The sequence below is a fragment of the Trichomycterus rosablanca genome, chromosome 26 (assembly GCF_030014385.1).
Source record: "Trichomycterus rosablanca isolate fTriRos1 chromosome 26, fTriRos1.hap1, whole genome shotgun sequence".
Lineage (NCBI taxonomy): Eukaryota > Metazoa > Chordata > Actinopteri > Siluriformes > Trichomycteridae > Trichomycterus > Trichomycterus rosablanca.
In genome coordinates, this window is record NC_086013.1 from 13633595 (window position 1) to 13654972 (window position 21378).

The 21378-nt window shown below is 38.6% G+C and overlaps 2 protein-coding genes across 2 annotated transcripts; both read right to left on the minus strand.

The window, feature by feature from the left end:
- Positions 1–4916: 4916 nt before the first annotated feature.
- Positions 4917–7096, minus strand: timm22 (translocase of inner mitochondrial membrane 22 homolog (yeast)). Its single transcript, XM_062988869.1, has 4 exons — positions 6839–7096; positions 5704–5900; positions 5510–5582; positions 4917–5435 (listed from the first exon to the last, which is right to left on the minus strand). Exons 1-4 carry the CDS (start codon positions 7086–7088, stop codon positions 5359–5361), a joined length of 597 nt encoding a protein of 198 aa, XP_062844939.1. The 5' UTR covers positions 7089–7096; the 3' UTR covers positions 4917–5358.
- A 5067-nt stretch (positions 7097–12163) lies between these two features.
- ptges (prostaglandin E synthase) lies at positions 12164–19853 on the minus strand. The gene is made up of 3 exons (XM_062988952.1): positions 19745–19853; positions 16712–16794; positions 12164–13030 (listed from the first exon to the last, which is right to left on the minus strand). The coding sequence occupies exons 1-3, from the start codon at positions 19850–19852 to the stop codon at positions 12781–12783; spliced, it is 441 nt and encodes a 146-aa protein (XP_062845022.1). The 5' UTR covers position 19853; the 3' UTR covers positions 12164–12780.
- Positions 19854–21378: the final 1525 nt, after the last annotated feature.

The window sequence follows — 21378 nt, forward strand, 5'->3', positions numbered from 1 at the left end:
TTTAACATGGCTTGTGATATTGTTGGATACCAAAGACTGATGGGCACGTAACAATGAAGTATAATGCAGTGCTTTTCGACTTTTTCATCAGTTAAGCATAGAAGAGAGTCTGGCATATTAAGTGCATTAAGTGCTTTTTTTTAATACGATTGGTCCATCAGCTGTCTGCTTTGCTATTCAAAAAAAGTCCTGTTTTTGCATTAACATTACAATCAGTTATTAAAATAAATAACGTATAGCTTTGTTACTTCCAGATTCTGCACCAGTGTAAGTTTTGCTGCCATCTAGAAATTATTACAAAAAACTGCACCCAAGAACGTTACAGGACAACAACGAGACAATTCTGACCCCAAAACAGAACATCCAAGCTATTACGAGACAGTTAGCCAAACTGACATTTCAATAACAATATAATAGTCAATGTTAAAATATGACCAAAAATAGTACAAAAGATTGTCATTAATAATTATTACATAAATTTGTTTCAGGTACTGCGCTTGTGCTGGTTTATGGCTATTTCTAAGTTATGTCTATTATGTTTAGGCCATATCCCTTGATACTTTCCCTAGTCTAACACACTTGATCCACTCTTTTAGTAAACCTTCAGCTTAAATAGGCATAAGGAAGCCACTTAACTGTGTTGGACTGTCTGATTTTGGTGGTGCACCTGTAGCTAACATTGTACAATTTATTTAGTTATGTTTTAGATCAGGATCTAAAGGCCGGAATATGATATATATGATATGATGGGTTGTTTGAAATTGTACTGACGTGACAAGCATTACACTTCTATTTAGTTTAAACATTGTCCTTTCTCAAATTTACTTAGCTGTTAGTGCATGAAGTTTCTGTTTTATTTGCTTTAGACTCGACACATTTTCACACAGAAGTTGTGTAATACAATACAGACCCTGAGTCTTTTAAAACATGTTCAAGCTAAGCAAGCAATCTGTCAGAGCGTGCTGGTCCACTGGTTTTTAGCAGATATTACCAGACCAGAAAAAACATGTGAATGTTGTAGTGGAGTGGTTCTCAAACATTTTCCTAATCAAACCAGAAACTACCGTCTGGGACATGGTACAGGAAAGCACAAGATAAACAGGACATGTGCACTGATTGTTTCCATTTAATTGATAGTGGCGAGTCTGTTAGGCATCGTAATTATGCTTTCTAACACAGATGTCACACATGGACATGTCTAAGAAACAGGAGAGTAGTTTAAAAAGCATCGAAACAGCAAGAGTGATTATTTCTGATGATTTAAGAGTCACAGAAAAACAAAACAAGTTGATGAAGGTCGATACCCACTGGTGTAAGATTCCTACCTCTGTTGCATCTTTATTAAGTTGAGATCTGTGTGATTTATTTAATTGATTTTGTTGGTGCTGCACATCAATTCGACTAAAGCAAGGAGTTACTTGTTGCGTTTTGGTTGCTGCTTTGGATTCAAACCCATCACTCCTGGACAGGACTGTTTCTGGCTGTAGTTTGAGACCTGGCAGATGATGCTGTGTGCTTTGTGGTTTTGATTAGATTTTACTCTCGAACCTGTAAATAATTTTAAACCCAGTGCCTTATCATAAATCCATTGGTGAGGTCCACATAGTTCTCTGGTTATTTAGTGTTTAAATATTTTATGTTGACTATTATTGTTTGCTGAAGCATTATTAAATGGGTTAGTGTGAAAACATTTTGTTTGTTCAGACTGGGTCAACCTGCATCACATGACCTTTTTCGTTCTCATAATTCATGTTGTTATGAAAACAGAAACAGAAACATTTTATGCCAAAAGAAACCATGTTAAGAAAAACAATGCATGTGTTCGTTATTCCACCACACTGTTGACGGTCCTTCCCTACAGGACCCAGTAACACCATTGGTCCTGTTTGTTTGTATCTCATACATATGGTCATTTTCAAGCTCTATCATTACACATTTTTACTACTGACAAAAATAGACAAGCATAAAATCAACTTTAAACCAAGTTTTTTTTTCTTTTAAAATTTTGAACAAAATTAGTTTTCCTCATTTTTATTATTTTAGAAACATAAATTTCTACGTTCTTAGTGCTCAATAGACTAATAAATAGACTTTTTAGCAATATCACAAGGCAGTAAATCCTGCTGTAATTGAATTGCACTGAAAAAGCTTTTTACTATATGAAATACACTGTATGGCCAGAAATATGTAGACACCTGACCATAAGCTTGTTGGGCATCCCATTTTCAAAGTGGCGTTCATAAGGAGTCAGCCATGCCAGCCTCCTGCTTCTTCAGGGAAGGTTTTCCGCATCATTTTAAAGCGCTTTTGTTAGAATGTAAGCGTATTTAGTCATAAGAGCATTTTTGAGGTCAGGCATTGATCTTGGATAGGAAGGGCTGGCTCACTGTTGACCTTGCAGTTCCTCCCAAAGATGTTTAGTGGATGTTTAGGGTTCAGCCCACTGAAGTTCCTCCACATCAAACTTATTAAATCATGTCTTTATAGACCTCACTTTGTGCATGGAGGCATAGTCATGCTAAAACAGAGAACTAAACAAAATCAAAAGTTGTCACAATTTTAAGAACACATTTTATTTTGTATGATGCTGCACGTTAGCAATGTGTGTGGGTTAAACACCTGAACTCAGTCAGTTAGAGGGGTGTCCACATTTGGGCATATAGTATATAAAACACAAGAATGAGCATAAATACTACTATACACATTCCTCTGAGGCCATACTCACTACCTTAGTAGAAAGTAGACATGAAGTTTGCTTTGATAATTAAAACAACCTGAGTAAGTTTGCATTTTAGTTTGCTGATACAGATCTCGGCCGATTTGCCCCCCGATTGAATCCTTTTAACTCTCCTTGCCTCATATTTTGAAAAATTGATAATATTGAATTTTCAATATATGTATATATCAGTGCTGATATACAGTACAGGCCAAAAGTTTGGACACACCTTCTCATTCAATGCGTTTTCTGTATTTTCATGACTATTTACATTGTAGATTCTCACTGAAGGCATCAAAACTATGAATGAACACATGTGGAGTTATGTACTTAACAAAAAAAGGTGAAATAACTGAAAACATGTTTTATATTCTAGTTTCTTCAAAATAGCCACCCTTTGCTCTGATTACTGCTTTGCACACTCTTGGCATTCTCTCAATGAGCTTCAAGAGGTAGTCACCTGAAATGGTTTTCCAACAGTCTTGAAGGAGTTCACAGAGGTGTTTAGCACTTGTTGGCCCCTTTGCCTTCACTCTGCGGTCCAGCTCACCCCAAACCATCTCGATTGGGTTCAGGTCCGGTGACTGTGGAGGCCAAGTCATCTGCCGCAGCACTCCATCACTCTCCTTCTTGGTCAAATAGCCCTTACACAGCCTGGAGGTGTGTTTGGGGTCATTGTCCTGTTGAAAAATAAATGATGGTCCAACTAAACGCAAACCAGATGGGATGGCATGTCGCTGCAGAATGCTGTGGTAGCCATGCTGGTTCAGTGTGCCTTCAATTTTGAATAAATCCCCAACAGTGTCACCAGCAAAACACCCCCACACCATCACAGCTCCTCCTCCATGCTTCACAGTGGGAACCAGGCATGTGGAATCCATCCGTTCACCTTTTCTGCGTCTCACAAAGACACGGCGGTTGGAACCAAAGATCTCAAATTTGGACTCATCAGACCAAAGCACAGATTTCCACTGGTCTAATGTCCATTCCTTGTGTTTTTTGGCCCAAACAAATCTCTTCTGCTTGTTGCCTCTCCTTAGCAGTGGTTTCCTAGCAGCTATTTGACCATGAAGGCCTGATTTGCACAGTCTCCTCTTAACAGTTGTTCTAGAGATGGGTCTGCTGCTAGAACTCTGTGTGGCATTCAACTGGTCTGTGATCTGAGCTGCTGTTGACTTGCGATTTCTGAGGCTGGTGACTCGGATGAACTTATCCTGAGAAGCAGAGGTGACTCTTGGTCTTCCTTTCCTGGGTCGGTCCTCGTGTGTGCCAGTTTCGCTGTAGCGCTTGATGGTTTTTGTGACTCCACTTGGGGACACATTTAAAGTTTTTGCAATTTTCCGGACTGACTGACCTTCATTTCTTAAAGTAATGATGGCCACTCGTTTTTCTTTAGTTAGCTGATTGGTTCTTGCCATAATATGAATTGTAACAGTTGTCCAATAGGGATGTCGGCTGTGTAGTAACCTGTCTTCTGCACAACACAACTGATGGTCCCAACCCCATTGATAAAGCAAGAAATTCCACTAATTAACCCTGATAAGGCACACCTGAAAACCATTTCAGGTGACTACCTCTTGAAGCTCATTGAGAGAATGCCAAGAGTGTGCAAAGCAGTAATCAGAGCAAAGGGTGGCTATTTTGAAGAAACTAGAATATAAAACATGTTTTCAGTTATTTCACCTTTTTTTGTTAAGTACATAACTCCACATGTGTTCATTCATAGTTTTGATGCCTTCAGTGAGAATCTACAATGTAAATAGTCATGAAAATACAGAAAACGCATTGAATGAGAAGGTGTGTCCAAACTTTTGGCCTGTAATGTATATGAGGTCTTGGTTTTTGTAGTGTGACATTTAAGAAGTGTGTTGGAATGAGAATGATGTGAAGTGTGAAACTAACCTTTAGCTGATAGAGATATTTATTTTTTGACTCCTGTAAATCATCACGTCTTCAAAAAATAAATGAAATTCTGCTGAAGTTTTGTGTGTGTTTCATTAGTGTTTACCATACTAATGTCCCATTCAGCTCGCTCTCTTTCAAACACATCCAGTTGTTAAATATCGTTAAATTTCGTTAATGGTTTTTATTAAGCTACTATCAATTGCTTACCTTAAGGTCTGTATACAATTTTATTTGTAGACTATTTTAAAAGTATAAAATGAACAGGTAAATATAACTCCATAATGATTTCCTACTATATATTTTATTTATTTATATGATTATATACACAAAAAATTAGATGACCTTAAATTAAATATTTTGGGACAAATGCACTCTAAACACATTAACAAGCATATTAATAACAGGATTCGCTTAGATTTATTTACCTGATTACTCCTCTGACTGCATTTAAATATGAGAATGTTTTGAATTGATGTTTCCATATTACATTTTACAACTGCTTTATATATTTTATAAAGTCCAAATGTCCAGACTTCTAAAGCACATTACACCGTCCAGTTTAGGAAACCGGATTAGCAAGTTGGTTCTTCATGAGAACAATTTCAAATCATTTGACAAGCTAGTAAAGCCTGACAAAATCAAGAACAAACAAAAGTCTTATATTCCAACACTGATCCCTGCTGGGCGAGTTCTTGTGCATCCAGATTGCGATTGAGACCATTTGCTGAAGCCACTGATCATCGCAGGTAATACTCAATAGCAGCGGAGAAAGCAGCAAATCCTCCACAGCCCAGAACTCCAGCCTTCAGACCAGCTAAGGAACAACAATCAGGTAATTAAAATGCAGACAACAATTCGACCTATTTTAAAGTGTGGTATGAAGTTTACCTCTGAATCCAATTGCACCTCCAGTAATACAGCCACTATACACGGCATTCTTCCAGTCTGATTTACCACGATGCTGCAAAACAAAAGTTAGTGTAAATTAAACTTGGGGCTTCATAATCAGTGACAAAACTTTAAAATGGAGCAAAGGCTTTCTTACATGTTGAGGGATAAACATCTCAAATCGTAAAACTTACTGATTCAATGATGCACTCTGTACATGAGAACATAGCACCAACTATAGCAAAGTTTTTGGCGTAGGACATTCCTCTCTGACCCATGTCTCTCAACACCTCTCTTGCTGTGGGAGTCTTCAGCGGATCCTTGGGATCAAACCCGACATTTGTGTCGATGCCTGCAGTGAAGACTCCAAACGCTCCTCCTAACACAAAACCTGCAAAGAGAAAAAAAAAAAAAAACAATTAAAGATACACAGGCCTGCCACAATTACAAAAACCTTGACTGGTGACTGCCCAAAAATAAACAATTGCAATAAACAATTCTTCCCTGTTGATATATCAGTTTTTAAATCATGTTTTAATAGGAATAGATGTACAGAATTGAAATTAAAAGTTTACTTAGGCTTGTAAGGGACATGTATGCAACTGTTCTGTGACTAATTTATTGTTACATGCTGCTTTGTTAAAACGTTGCCACGTCAGAAATTACAATGCAGTATTCAAACATTTTATTTTGTTGTGGGGGCGACACGGTGGCTTGGTGGGTAGCACTGTCGCCTCACAGCAAAAAGGTCCTGTGTTCGATCTCCAGGTTGGGCGGTCCGGGTCCTTTCTGTGTGGAGTTTGCATGTTCTCCCCGTGTCTGTGTGGGTTTCCCCACAGTCCAAAAACATGCGAGTGAGGTGAACTGGAGATACAAAATTGTCCATGACTGTGTTTGACATTAAACTTGTGAACAGATGAATCTTGTGTAACCTGTAACTATCGTTTCTGTCATGAATGTAACCAACATGACGTTAAAATCCTAATTAATAAATAATAATTAAATATTTTGCTGTGCATTTTATTTTAAATTGATTGTCATTTTTATTCATTAATCTACACTTGATCACCACAACTTACTACACCTACAGATTGATCATCTGATTGCAGTTTTATACATGTAATTTATACATTTATACTGTAATTCAGATCTTATTTCTGTGTTTAAAGTGTCAGACTGCCATCACTGAGCCATAACATCAGTGTATTGTGAAGAACTATGAATGTACTATCTGCACCACATGAGAGTATTTGACAGGTTATTTATGATATTAAAATAACTCATATACAGTTTATACAGTTATATATTTAGATGTGTTCGTTGCATCACCTCCGACACATGCTAGTGTTGCTTTGAATGCACAGCTCTCCATTCCTCTCTCTATCATCTTCTGTTCCTCCGTCTTCTGCGGACTCGGGATTCCACCCAGAGCCCCCGGGTTTAGCTCCTTAATCTGTCTTTTATTCCCGATGAGGTGATCCAGCAGAACGCTGTACTGTAGATACACATTTTCAGCTCCAGGTTGAGCAGAAGCGCTCGGTACTGGAACATCACTGCTCCTCACGGGCGCCGCCATCATGGAACCGTGCTGCTAACCACCTGGTAAACGTATCAATACACAGAACTTCTGATTCAACGAATTAAAAAAGGTTGGTAAATGTTTCCATGCATCAATGCAATAATTTAATAACACTAAACGTACTGCTTATACGGTCTCAACTGATATTTGTGTAGCGTAATAGTGTCGTTTTCATTTGTATTATTGACTAGCCGCAGATTCGACACTTCTGTTAACGTCAATGGTTGAATCTCATTTACTCTTCTGGAGAATAAGTAGGACACTACAGACAGCAAGACGGCCATTATTTATCCTCCCTGCTTAGTGCACCTACAAAGGGAACATGTGTTCATTTAAGATTAAACTAGTTCGAGTGACCTTGTGAAACTAATGCTGCCTTCAAGTCCTCCTCGGAAGTTCCTACTTACGAGTTCGGAGGTCGTAATTACGACATGATGTGCGTTCAAGTGGTTTTTGGTCGGGTAAAAATGGACGCCATGACAAAACTCCTTTTGTTAATGCTTTTATTTTTGTATAATCAAAAACAGGAACTCTATTTTGGATGAATGTACGTAAACAACACAAAAATATCTGTGCACAAAATATCTGCTCATGAGGCAACACTTTTTGGGTTCTTCTGATCAGCTTTGTTGCTATTCTTCATCAGAACAAGTGCACGTTGTGTACAAAACTTGTATACAAGCTTGAATTTTACATTTAACATGCAAAACTACCACTAATAAGCTCAAAACTTTTAGCGTTTACTGTAGGGGCAGCATCCATACCGGCAGTCGCCATGACGTTTTGTTAATGACACGCCCCCACATCGGAAACTCGGGGCTCATCGAAAAATCCGAGTTTCCCACTGGTAAATACGACATTGAGTTGCCGTTCATGTGCCCTCATCTCGTAAATACGATATTTCCGACACGACTTGAAGGCAGCAATAGCCCTGGTGAATAAACATAACCGTTTAAACCGGTTTATTACTAAAGCTAAACATAATTAAAATGATTATCATGCACATAATTTAGCATGGGTTTTATATCCAAAGCAATTTACATTTACAATTGTGGCCAAATACAATCCAAGCAATTTAGGGCTGTCTCGAAATCTGATCTGGGGCTTAAACCAGCAACCTTCTGGCTAACAGGCTAGGGTGACCATACGTCCTCTTTTTGGGACCTAAAATGCATCTGGCAGGGATTTTGGATGAAAAAGAAAGAAACTCGAATGTCAGACCACATGTCATGTTAGTCCATGGTTTTGTTTTGTGTCCTTGATGCCAGTTTTAAAGCTAGCATAAACGTATATCAATCTCCCTGATTAAACTTTCTCTTGGATCTCATTTTTTTTCGTTGTTCTTTCATTTCTTACATAAGAGTGCTAGTTTTTTTAAATACTTCGCATTGTACATACAGAAATAGGGGCAATTTTATGAAAATTATAGTTTAAATAATACGTACGCAAAGTACGAACGCACCTTACGCACTTTGCGAACCCTACGCCAAACACGTAGGTCAGTTTCGAGCATGCGCAGTGAGGCTCTCATTCTGTACGTTTGTGTTTTGATGAATAAATGCTCCTTTCTTTTAACGTTGTGCTTATAAATGTAAACAGAAAAGCATCTATTTTAAAATGTAAATTATAAAACGGATAGTTCCGGTCCTAAAATCTGATCGGCTGAGCCGCGTTCGAAGCCGCTGTAAAATCCCCGATATACTGCACCTATGACCGCCTCACATCATTCCATATTAATACGCCACTGAAAAGAAAAAGTACCAACTTGGTTGAACACTATTTTAAGTCATGTACTATACATGGAAATGTCCAGATTAATATAAACAGTAATCATAATCATTAGTCCAAGAAATAGTGTAATAGTGTTTGTGGAGGAATGTTTATTAAGAATGTTATGTTCGCCCTCATGTTGCCTAGCAACACTGTTAACGGACTACCTGATTTCGCGGAAGAATGCTTTTTGTAAGTGTTTTTGTAAATAAAAACATTTATAAATTGAACATTGTTGTATTTTATATTTCATGTTGACTGCCGTTTTATAAAAACAATAAGCCACTCGAGACCGTGCGTTACTGCTATGATTTTATCACGGGGAAAGACGTTTTAGGCATCAATTTAGACATCCTTCCCCATGATAAAATCGCAGTAATGCACGGTCTCGAGTGGCTTATTGCTTTATTAACAGACACATATACTCGGTCACTATTAAAATGTACATATTTATTCACCTGGCAACAACTACATGGTATGAGTTAGCTGCTTGGTGGTGGTATGGCATGATGGTAACGTTGTGAGAAAGTAAAGCATCCAGAAACAAGAAATCTGCTTTAAACATTTAAATTTTTCTACAACTCTACTGATAGCAGCTAAAAATGAAACAAAAGTTTTTGTTTGATGAACGCTACACTTTCAAGCTACTGTTTCGAACACGTGGTTTCATCTGTGGCGTCCAAGCAGTGCTTATGTTAAACTCTAGATGGCAGTGTTGATGTATATTTATTTGTACAGTTCCCTCTTTATAGTTCTAGCAGGGCATTATTTGTTGTCTCACGATTTGTTTTTTGTTTTTTTAACTGCAAAGAACATAACAGTAACAGGTTGTTAAATACAGCTAATGATCAGTGCTGCAATGTAAATATGTGAGTCAACAAAATAATCAAAATCAGCTGAATAAAGTGTAAGTTTTTACAGACGTGCATCCAATGACTCAATATGAAATATTTGGTTAAAATATCCATATCTCGCTTAATCAGGCCTCTGATTCGTGTGCAGTATGATACAATAAGTTCAGCCAGCTACTATTTCAGGCACACTGTGTTGTGTGTGGATTGAAACGCAGCCATCCAGATCGTTGGCTAAAGCAGGCTAATAAAGGGAGTTTTGAAAACTGGATTAAAAAATCCAAGCAATAATAGCGTGCTGCAAGCCTGTCTTATTCGTTGCTCTGCATGTTGGTGTTTTTGTGCGTTTCTATGTGCCTCCGTGCAAGTTTGTGCATCTTTCATGTGCATCTTCGTGTGCCTTCGTAAGCTTTCGTGTGTCTTCGTAATTTTTCGTTCGCTTTCGTTCTCTTACATGTGCTTACTGTATGTCTGCATTTACTTGAATCACTAAAAATACACACAGAGAGATGCCTGATGAAGTTGAGCGATTTTTTGAAAGCATTTTAAGGTCTGATAATAAACAACGTGGTCTTATATAACAGTAGCGTGAATAAAGTTCATAGTTCAGTTAGTAACATTGCTGCCAAGCAGTTGCTGTTTTGCATAATGTTAGGATCTGTCAGTGTTCCCATTAGCTGTTGATATGGCAGGATTGTTTTAGAATGCCATGAAAAACACCTTTCTGGTTGATTCGGTCTCCCCCAATGTGCCATTCACGGCGAATTTCTTGACTGAAATAGAATACATGTAGTGCAAAAAGTTACTACCCTTTTTCTAATTTCCTTTATTACAGCATATTTGTCATATGGAATACTTGTGGATCATTTAACAACTACCACTGCAAAAAAGAACATTTTGTAATGCTTCAGCTTATGAACAGATGACTTCACATTTTCTTTTAAAATTTTCTGTGTATTGTTAGGATAAATCTTTTAGTTCAAAAGGTCCTGAAGAAAGCATTCGGGAAGTCCAGAAAGTACTCTTTAAAACACTTTATTAAGTGTAAAAATGATCTGTGAATATATGTCAGAGCTAAGCCAATCGGCGCTCCTTTCTCCTGCAGTCTAGAAACACAACCACCAAGAAAGAGAGCCGGCGTCTGAGCCCGCCCTTCTTTTAAACTAGTCTAGGCTCCTCCTCCGCCGCTGCTGTTGGAGCCAATGAAATGTGCTAAAAAGGCCCAGGCTCCGCCCACCCCCTAGGTGGGGGTCTAGAGGACCTCTGCCAAGAGATCATGGCAGCCGCCATTTTGAACAAAGGGAGCACGTGGGTGATTGCCGGAACGCTTCCCATATTAAATGTACGTTTTTATGTTCCGAAAAACCTAACAGTATTTCACTACAGTTTTTAGTCTAGTTTTTTTTTTTTAAATTAAGAAATAGCCACGATGTGCTTCACTTTACAGAATGGCTCATCATGATCTACAGATGTAGTTACACCCCGACTTGTGAACCAGGCCAAAGGTTTTTGGGAGGGTCATTGTGAAGACAGTCAGATCTCAGGTACACCCAAAAGGCAGCTCAGTCTGTCTGTGTGCTCTTTTTCTTTATTTCGTCAGGTAAATTCCTTTACTTTGAAGTGCACAATCATAATACTCAAACTCTAATACACATAATGGCATGTGTGAAGACAAGCCTTCATTTAGATGAATGGAAATGCCTTCGAAAACGTGTGCTGGCACATATATCCACACAGTCGTAGACAGCAGCTGAGAGATGAGAGGCAGGCCAGTGCACGCTCCTAGCCAGCAAGTCCTTAAGTTTACATGCAAACTCGAGCCCACACACTTCCATTCATCCTTATTTACTTCTATCATCTGGGTGCTTTTGTTAAAACTCTGAATATCAGTTGATATGAAAATTAATTCTAAGATAGAATAGTTGTAAAAGTTTTTAAATCAGGGTTGCACACAAGTCACAGAAACATTTGAAAATTTAGTGACATAAGAAATTATACAATCACTTGTAAAGGATGTTTACATATGGCCAAAATAATGTGGGCACCTGACATTTCAATTCACAACAATGAGCATTAATATCAATCATAAATAAGCTAATAACCCCTTATTTGCAGCTATAACAGCTTTTAATTTTTGAGTTTGTGTACGTAAAAGGTGGTGCCTATTCATTCCTTGTCAAAAGAACATTTGGGGGGTCAGGTATTGGTCAGGCATGGACCTGAAGGCCTGGCTCACAATTAACATTCCATCTCTAAATATGTTTTTCAATCTATTAAAAATGACATAACCCTGTCAGACACACTCTTACAAACAAAGCCTTCAGGATACAATTTTTATTTCATTACAAAATGTTTATTTTTACTTTTGGCAAGAGTATCTTGCCTAAAGCGTTAACACAAAAATACAAACATAATATTTTTATTTTATAAAATATAGATAATAAGTTAACTGATGATGTACAATAAAATATATAAAGCATTATTAAACTAAAAGAATAATATATGTAATGTTTGTTCAGCACATGTTACAGCTGCATCGTGCAAGACAGACAAAAAGTGGCAAAATAAATATGAGATGTGAAAACCAGTGCTAGGTTGTAACATTTTGACTGGATTGGAAAAAGGTTCAGTACTTTTTCAGAAAACGTTCAGAACTAAAACTCTTCTTCTGTGTATTCAAATCTGCACATATAATAATAATTAATACATTTATGTCTTCACACCAGCCATGTGGTGCTGTAACAGCTGAAGCACCTCATCCTCTTTGATTCTTTGTAAACTGACTAAAGATATTTGGACTTTCAGATCCACCAGTTTAAGGATTCTAAGTCTGATACAAACCTTCATGTGACATTTTTGCCTTCTACATATTTACATATGCAATGTAAAATCATTCCACTCTTACTATTTTATGTCAGTTTAAAATGCATGATGGCTCATTAGTAAAATGTTAATACATTTCTCACAACGGACCCACAGCTATGAGCATCACAGTCAGTCATCAAGACATCCTGACCCACCTGGTCATTAATTACAGACACTTGTAAAGTTTCTTGAAGGACTGTCCAATCTCACATATAAAATCCCACAGTAATGAGTATTTGTATAGCCATGGAGACGCAGGGCACTTGAGCGATCGTGTACGCCAGGGAACGTGTTGGCGCTTTCAGAGCGAGCAAGTATGCCACGGTGTGCAAGACCCGACCCAAGAAGAAGACAAGGAAGTGACCTCGAGCTATCGTCAGCGATGGGCCGGTCATAGAGTACATGGCACCCAGGAACAGAAAGGGTAAAATGTTTTCCATGTCATTAACATGAACCCTGAAAAAGACAAACACAATTACAACCCTTTGTAAGCATTTACGTATACAGCTTTAGAATGATCAGTCATTGTATACGATGTAAGATGAAAATCCTCATTTTCATGCTACAAAGTGATGGTAGCATACACACATGAAAAAACATCTGGTTAAGATCAGCAGGTTGAGTGTGATTCAGCCCCTTTGAAACAATGCCCAGATATCTAAGTGTCTGCTAACGTCATCTAAACACTGACTAAACACTAGATCTCAAAGAAAGCATGTCTGTTACCATTCGATGGCACTTTCACTTTACAAAAAAGTAACGTGGTAATGAATCATTTTCATGCTACGCTCAACATATGTGCCTTATGGTGGAATTTTTACAAGCTCAAACTGAGTCCATTTATCAGTGTAAAGACTAGATTCTGAAAAAATGACATCATTGGTCTAGTTTTCACTATAGATTAAATGTAACATTAATTTTAGTCTAATACATAAAGCTAAAGACAAAACAAATCTGACTGAATTAAAATAAATTTACTGTTTATACATACATACTGTTTATACAAGGATTCATTTTCTTGATTTCTTGGTTACTTGTTTTTTTGGTTACATCAGTTTAACAATACATATTGCTTACATGACTTTGATGGGCATTAAGGTTAAGTAACAAAGTTACACTAAGTGATATTCAAGATATTCAAACTAACTGTATCCCAAAATGGGCAGCACAAAAATGTAGTCTGCAAGCACAGACTTGGTGAGACTTGGTATAACTGCTATTTCATCATATTTGAATGTGGTTGATGAAGAAAACATTTTTAAGCAATGATTAGCCTCTTAGCCAAGACTGTATCAGCAAAAGGTGTAACAAGTGCTTAGATCTGCTGTGTCAGTTAGATTTCTCCCATTTTTTTAAGTTTTTACTGATGGGTAAAAGGCCATTATATCCATTCAAATCAATTAAATCTTGATTAATTACCGCATGCCTTAGTTGTATCATGTAGAACACCTGACTGGTAGCATCTGCATTTTCCCACATATTTATTTATTTAGGTTTTTCTATAAATGTCCCACCATTTTATAGTTTTGTTAGATTTACAAGTTCATTGTGGATAAAAGTTAAAAATTGTTTTGAAGTTAGAGCTAAAACATTTTGTTCCTAACAGTTCAGATTTGCGTGCGAACACACTGGGTGGATTTTCTTTGAAACGACAGCTGGAAATGAACTGGCCTGACGATAATGCAAAGCAGACATATCTAGGAAGGAAAAGGGGCTAGGTTTAATGGACTGAGCTTGGAATTTAGTCAATAAAAACACAGACCTTTTCCTTTTAAGGTCTAACAAAGAGAAATCAGACTCTAGTAAATTTCAGTCAGGATGATATATACAATGTATGCCACATTTCTACACCTTTTTATGATGTAGATATTTCCTTTATGCCATGTTTTTAAATGCCGTTTATAACAGACAGGAAAAACTCAGGTTTCCTTCCTCACAGTTTTTATTGTATAATTTTACTGCTTGTGAGTGCATGACTATTTTTTCCGGGAACTGATGCACCAACATGTTCTGGCGAAGTTCATATTTTACATACATTTGTAAGGAATATGCATATCAATCTTGGGATTTTAATGATTTCTACAACTGTTCTTTTATGTGACTGGAAATGATATCACACACCTCCTCTTAGCATTACTGTGCCTTTTCCACAAAGCAAGATCCATAAAGAAATGGTTTGACAGGTTTGGTGTAGAGAAACTCCAATGGCCTGCACAAAGCCCTGACCTAAACCCAACTGAACGTGGATTGTGAGCTGGGCCTCCTCCTCCTCGTTATCAGTGACTGACCTTACAATTCTTTTCTGACTGAATAGATATGTGGAGTAAAGGCTGTTATAGCTGCAAAGTGGGACAACTCCTTATAAATTCCCATGGTTTTAGAATAGGATGGTTTACAATCTCTTAGACAGGTGTCTACACACTTTTGAAACAATATACTGTAGTTTTGGGTTATTCTAATCACTTTCCTCAATTTTATAATGAAATCAGTGTTAACCCTTTGATGCACAAGCTAAGCAAACCCCTTCTAATGCACAACAGGGGTCAAAAATGACCCATATTCATCCATTCAAGAATATTTTCATATGCACATTTGTCAGTTATTCATGTATTTGCTGTCTTAGCTAATAAAAGCTATCTATACTAGAATATGTAAACAGCTAGCAAGCAAATAGTATTGGACATATTCAAGATACAAGAGCCTAATCTTTGGTTGTCTTTCAAAAGATCAGTAAATACGTTTTTGACTGCAAACACTTACAAATGTCAGTAGTTTCTGTCAAATTCCATAGTAAATACATAAGGGTCATAATGTTGTGCATTAGAAGGGTAGTGATACAAAAATGATTTTTATTAAAAAAGCAAAAAATATAAAACTAAAATAAGTATTTGTGATGATCAAAAACAAGTTAATTGAAAAATTCATGGAAGCTTGAATGATGAAATTAATTTATTGCAAAGATATAGAAAATAAAAACTCAGTTGGGTCACTTTTGACCCAGGTTGTGCATCAAAGGGTTAAGCAGATTGACTAGATGTTGTGGCATCAATTAATCATGTGATGCCAGCCAATCTCAGCTATCTGTAAGCTAAAGAGTTAATCTACTAAGTGACATTGCGTAAATTGCAACTCATAAACCAGGGTGTCGTTATGTTAGCACATACTAGCCTCAACCTCTTGTATTGGTGGCAGTCATGTGAGGATTTAGTATTTGGCAGCATCTACATTGGTAAGTAAATGGGCCTAAAGTCAACATACAAAAACAAGAGAACAACTGATAGTTTATTTTCAAAAACCCCACCCTAAGCACAGTGTCTCTATGAAAAATGTCTGCAGGGTGCAAAATGTCTCTTTTTAGGAAAGGAAACAATACACTTAAGATTACTAGTTAAGTCTAGGTCTCTTGGATCTACCCCGCTACTGACATTTGCAATCCAGATGGTCAGTGCTGTCAGATTAAGCAGGCTTCATTTTAGTTCTGGTATTTTAATCACAAAATAGCTGAAAGCTGAGACATATATGTGGATATGTTACAGTTTAAGCCTGTTGAAACTTGTTTAGAAATGCTTCCTTAGGTTTTATGTATGGTTAACAGAACACTTCCTATTAAAGATTCCTTTGAAAGTCAGGAAGGGTTTTAGCTGCGCCAATAGGTCCTTTGCACCTTAGATACATTCCTACATAGTTCTGCTTGGAAACATTTTAGTTATAGGGCGTACAATCAGTTCAGACCAAGATATAATCCACAAGACCAGTAAACACAGACAACAACAAATTCCTGCAATTTCTTCTCCACTTCCAAACCCTAATTATGACCAGATTCAAAGCTTGGCTCAGGTTCTCAGTTTAAGCATGCTAAGCATTTTAGTGTTTTAAATTCCATACAGGGGCATTGGAAAGGGCTCTAAAAGGGGGGATCAGTTCTTTGTGCTCTAAGCAGAGTCTAGCCTGGGGCCACCTAGAATAACGTTTTAATGGGGGTCGGAGAGCCAGTGCATTTACCTGTAGGGGATGTAATTTATTTACAGACACCCTGGTAACACCCACACATAGCACAGGCAAATATCTGCTGCAGTGTTTGTTGTACATATTATACACAGCTGATAAACATCAGTCTGAAGATTGGTATTTGCTTACCTCCTGCACCGTTCTACGTACGGGTCTGTGCGGCAGTACTGCGCACCTCCATGCCGCTCGGCATCCTCCAAATTGGCAAAAGCCTGCACAAACAAGACAACATCAGTGGTGTGATGGTGGTGCAAATGCCACATTGTTATCTTTTTTTGTATATACAGAAGTTGGTTAAGATGAATTAACAGGATATTGGGAATAATATAAAATTGCACTCAATTGCACAAAACAAAGGACACCCAGCCAGACTGAAATGTGATCTCTGACTGACTGAACACTTGGTATGACTTGGTATGTCCAAGACAAATAGTGTTATTAGTCCATTTTAAAGCCAGTCCTGCTCCCACTGGCCATGTTAACTCTGACTTCTTCAGAGTGTCAGTAAAAAAATGATAAGAATTTGATGCAAAGCAGACCATCGCATAAAACATGAACTGTAGCCACAAAAGTTCACCACATACAATCAGCAACTCAAAATACCAGCAAAACTACATAAAATCAGTACAGTGAATATCATGCCAAGACTGTGGTCTGTATTTTTTTCTCCTTTGACCACAGAATGCAGTTCCAGTTCCAAAGTTGTCTGGAACATTCCAGGTTTTTAAGTTTGTGCTTAGATGGGAGAGAAGGCTTTCTTTTGCTCACCTCTTTGAAATGTTTGTAATATGTCTGACAGGAAGGATGCCAACAGTTTAACAGACACAACACCGAAAGCCTTTGACTCCATTCACATCTTTACTGCTTACAAACATAGACTTTGCCCCTATTGTCGCATTCAAAACACAGTTTGCTTCAAAAACGACGATGTCTTGCTTTCTCGCTGTCTGTGGAGTTTTGTATATTTGCCCCTTCTCCAAGTGAGCTTACTCCAGATGCTCCAGTTTCTTCATACCTTCCAAAAGCATGCAGAAGATAAATTATCTGCATACATTTGAATGAGTGAGTGACTGTGGAAGTCGTGTCCTGTGATTGATTGTTGCCCTGCTTGCAGCCAACCTTTCAGCCACTACAACTACAGATAAACTTTGCCCCTTTGCACTGTTAAAATACAGGTAAAACTGTACTTCGAAGAATAATACTATTAATCCAGCTGTTCACTGCTCTCTATAGAAACTACTCAGATTTTTGTTTCTTGTACGTTCTCTTGCAATCAGAAAACTGGATTCTACAACCCCATACTAACAGGTCTTTCCATGTCTACTATCATACCACACACCTGGTTTTAATCTACCCAAGCCACATTATTCCACATCTGAGCTCCATATGTGAGCTCTCTTTACAGACGTCCTGTTGGTGCACACATATACTTCTAAACATTGATGTTTAATTACAAAAACAGACCAGTCTGAAGCTAGCTTTTTAAACCCTAAGCTGGATTTTAGTCCCTTCCAGCCACAACTAGTCTAACAGTCTAACTCATCTGTATCTGTATCCACTCCAGGACTCAAGGAAGACAGAAATCTAGTCTCTTGTCTGTACCAGCACCTAGAATGAGTGTTCGAACAGATCTTGCCATGTCTACTGTCATAACCACACACCTGGTTTTAATCTACCCAAGCCACATCTCCACATCTGAGCTCTCTTTAGTGGAGTCATGTTGGTCCTCGCATTTTCTAAATAATGATGTTTAGCTACAAAAACAAAAACAGACCAGCCCCAGGCTAGCTTTTCAAACCCTGTGCTGAATTCTAGTCCCTTAAAGCCACATATCTGACTTGTCTTCATCTGTATCCACTCCAGGACTCAAGGAAGACAGGGATCTAGGGTCTTGTCTGTACCAGCACCTAGAATGTGGTATGAACTTCCCCAGTGAGTTCGAAGAGATCTTGCCATGTCTACTGTCATAACCACACACCTGGGTTAAATCTACCCAAGCCACATTACTCCACATCTGAGCTCTCTTTACTGACGTCCTGTTGGTCTTCGCATTCACTTCTAAATAATGATGCCTAGCTACAAAAACAAAAACAGACCAGCCCCAGGCTAGCTTTTCAAACCCTGTGCTGAATTTTAGTCCCTTACAGCCACAAGTCTGACTCGTCTTCATCTGTATCCACTCCAGGACTCAAGGAAGACAGAAATCTAGGTTCTTGTCTGTACCAGCACCTAGAATGTGGTATGAACTTCTCCAGAGTGTTCGAACAGATCTTGCCATGTCTAGCTGGTTTTAATCTACCCAAGCCACATTACTCCACATCTGAGCTCTCTTTACTGACGTCCTGTTGGTCCTCGCATTCACTTCTAAATAATGATGCCTAGCTACAAAAACAGACCAGCCCCAGGTCAGCTTTTCAAACCATGTGCTGAATTTTAGTCCCTTACAGCCACAAGTCTGACTCGTCTTCATCTGTATCCACTCCAGGACTCAAGGAAAACAGAAATCTCTTGTCTGTAACAGCACCTAGAATGTGGTATGAACTTCACCAATGTGTCTTTTAGAGAAGATCCAGTACATCACTAAGTATTTAAATGGATACTAACTTTACATGTACAAATGTCACGTAAGAACACTCCTGTTCTTTTATCTTTGTTTTCAACAGTTTCAGAAGATTTGCATTCTGAGATTAAGCTTTTGCTAAATGTTACATTTTTAAAAAGAAGTGTGAGGACTGTGTGGGATACAGTGACATGCACCCCTTTTAAGGCGATGATCCAAAATCTCATTACACTTTAGTTAAAATCATAATAAAGTCAGAGCAGCACGGTGGCTCAGTGGGTAGCACTGTCGCCTCACAGCAAGAAGGTCCGGGTCCTTTCTGTGTGGAGTTTGTATGTTCTCCCCGTATCTGCGTGGGTTTATTCCGGGTGCTCCGGTTTCCTCCCACAGTCCAAAGACATGCAAGTGAGGTGAATTGGAGACACTAAATTGTCCATGACTGTGTTCAATATAACCTTGTGAACTGATGAACCTTGTGTAATAAGTAACTACCGTTTCCTGTCATGAATCTAACCACAGTGTAAAACATGACGTTAAAATCCTAATAAACAAACAAACAAACATAATAAAGTCTGGGGGAGAAAAAATGTCCACAGTTTTACCTTTTTCCGCAGGCGAACTTGTCCGGTGATGATAGCAATGATGTACATTTTAAGGACTAACAGTGTCCCGTAAAAGATGAAGCAGGAGAAGATCGGGTTCAGCAGCATGGTGCTGTTTGCGCTGGAGCTGCGTGCGGGACCGCGCACTGTGTGAACGCGCACTGCGTGAACGCGCTTTTATAATCGCTCTCGGTTTGTCCAAATCCAAAACTTTCCCTGACGAATTTCCGTTTGTCCTCCCCTTTCTCTTTCTGCAGCTTTCTGTACCTCTTTCTCCTGCCCTCACTACAAAGTTATGTTTTAGTCATTAACTCATTTCCAAATGTTCCTACGTCAGCGCTCCCGTGTCCTGCCCTCAGGACACCCCTGCCTTTCACATGTCAGTGCTTTCCCTGCCCGAACACGTGTGTATGCTCATGCAGGTCTTGCTGAAGAGTTTATGGAAAGTCCTGTTCTTCTCTAGCATGACTTTGTCCAAGTGCACAAAGCAAGGTTTAGAAAGAAATGGTTTGACCAGTTAGGGACAGTGCTAGGGACAGTGGTAGCCTAGTAGGTAGTTCGAATCCCAGCTCTGCCATGCAGCCACTGTTGGGCCCTTGAGCAAACCCTCTCTGCTCCAGGGGTGCCATACAATGGCTGACCCTGCACTCTGACCCCAGCTTCCAAACAAGCTGGGATACGGGGAAATAGAATTTTGTTGTATGTTACACTTGTATATATACCGATCAGCCATAACATTAAAACCACCTCCTTGTTTCTACACACACTGTCCATGTTATCAGCTCCACTTACCATATAGTAGCACTTAATTTCTGACTGTAGTCCATATGTTTCTCTGCATGCTTTGTTAGCCCCCTTTCATGCTGTTCTTCAATGTTCAGGACTCTCCCAGGACCACACCAGAGCAGGTATTATTTGGGTGGTGGATTATTCTCAGCACTGCAGTGACACTGACATGATGGTGGTGTGTTAGCGTGTGTTGTGCTGGTAAGAGTGGATAAGACACAGCAATGCTGGTGGAGTTTTTAAACACCTCACGGTCACTGCTGGACTGAGAATATTCCACCAACCAATATATCCAGCCAACAGTGGCCCATGGGCAGCATCTTGTGACCACTGATGAAGGTCTAGAAGATGACCAACTCAAACAGCAATGAGATGGACTACAGTCAGTAATCGTAGAACTACAAAGTGCTACTATATGGTAAGTGGAGCTGATAAAATGGACAATGAGTGTAGAAACAAGGAGGTGGTTTTAATGTTATGGCTGATCAGTGTATATCAAATAAAGGCCTTCTTCTTCTTCTTCTAGAACAGAGGAACTCCAGTAGCTTGCAAAGAGGCTGTGACCTCAATCCCATAGAACACCACTGGAATGTACTGGAATGTTGATTGCAAGCCAGGTCTTCTCATCCAACATTGCTGTCTCACCTCACAGATGGTCTTTTGACTGAAAGGGCAAAATTCCACTGAACACACTTGAAAGTCTTGTGAATATTTTTAGATTAAAGGTGGGAGGGCAACTCTGTAGTAATTCCCATTGTTTTAGAATTGAGACGTCCTTCAGGCTCATGGTCAGGTCTACATACTTTTGGCCATAGAGTATTTTCATTCAGAGCATACAAACCCTGGGA

Coding starts and splice junctions, on each gene's coding strand:
- timm22 (XM_062988869.1), bottom strand. CDS start 7,088: ATGATGGCGGCGCCCGTGAGGAGCAGTGATGTTCCAGTACCGAGCGCT. Junction 5,583..5,703: donor CAGAGTGCATCATTGAATCA/GTAAGTTTTACG, acceptor TTTGTTTTGCAG/CATCGTGGTAAATCAGACTG. Junction 5,436..5,509: donor AGGTGCAATTGGATTCAGAG/GTAAACTTCATA, acceptor GTTGTTCCTTAG/CTGGTCTGAAGGCTGGAGTT.
- ptges (XM_062988952.1), bottom strand. CDS start 19,852: ATGCTGCTGAACCCGATCTTCTCCTGCTTCATCTTTTACGGGACACTG. Junction 16,795..19,744: donor AAGTTCGCCTGCGGAAAAAG/GTAAAACTGTGG, acceptor TTGTTTGTGCAG/GCTTTTGCCAATTTGGAGGA. Junction 13,031..16,711: donor TACGTAGAACGGTGCAGGAG/GTAAGCAAATAC, acceptor TGTCTTTTTCAG/GGTTCATGTTAATGACATGG.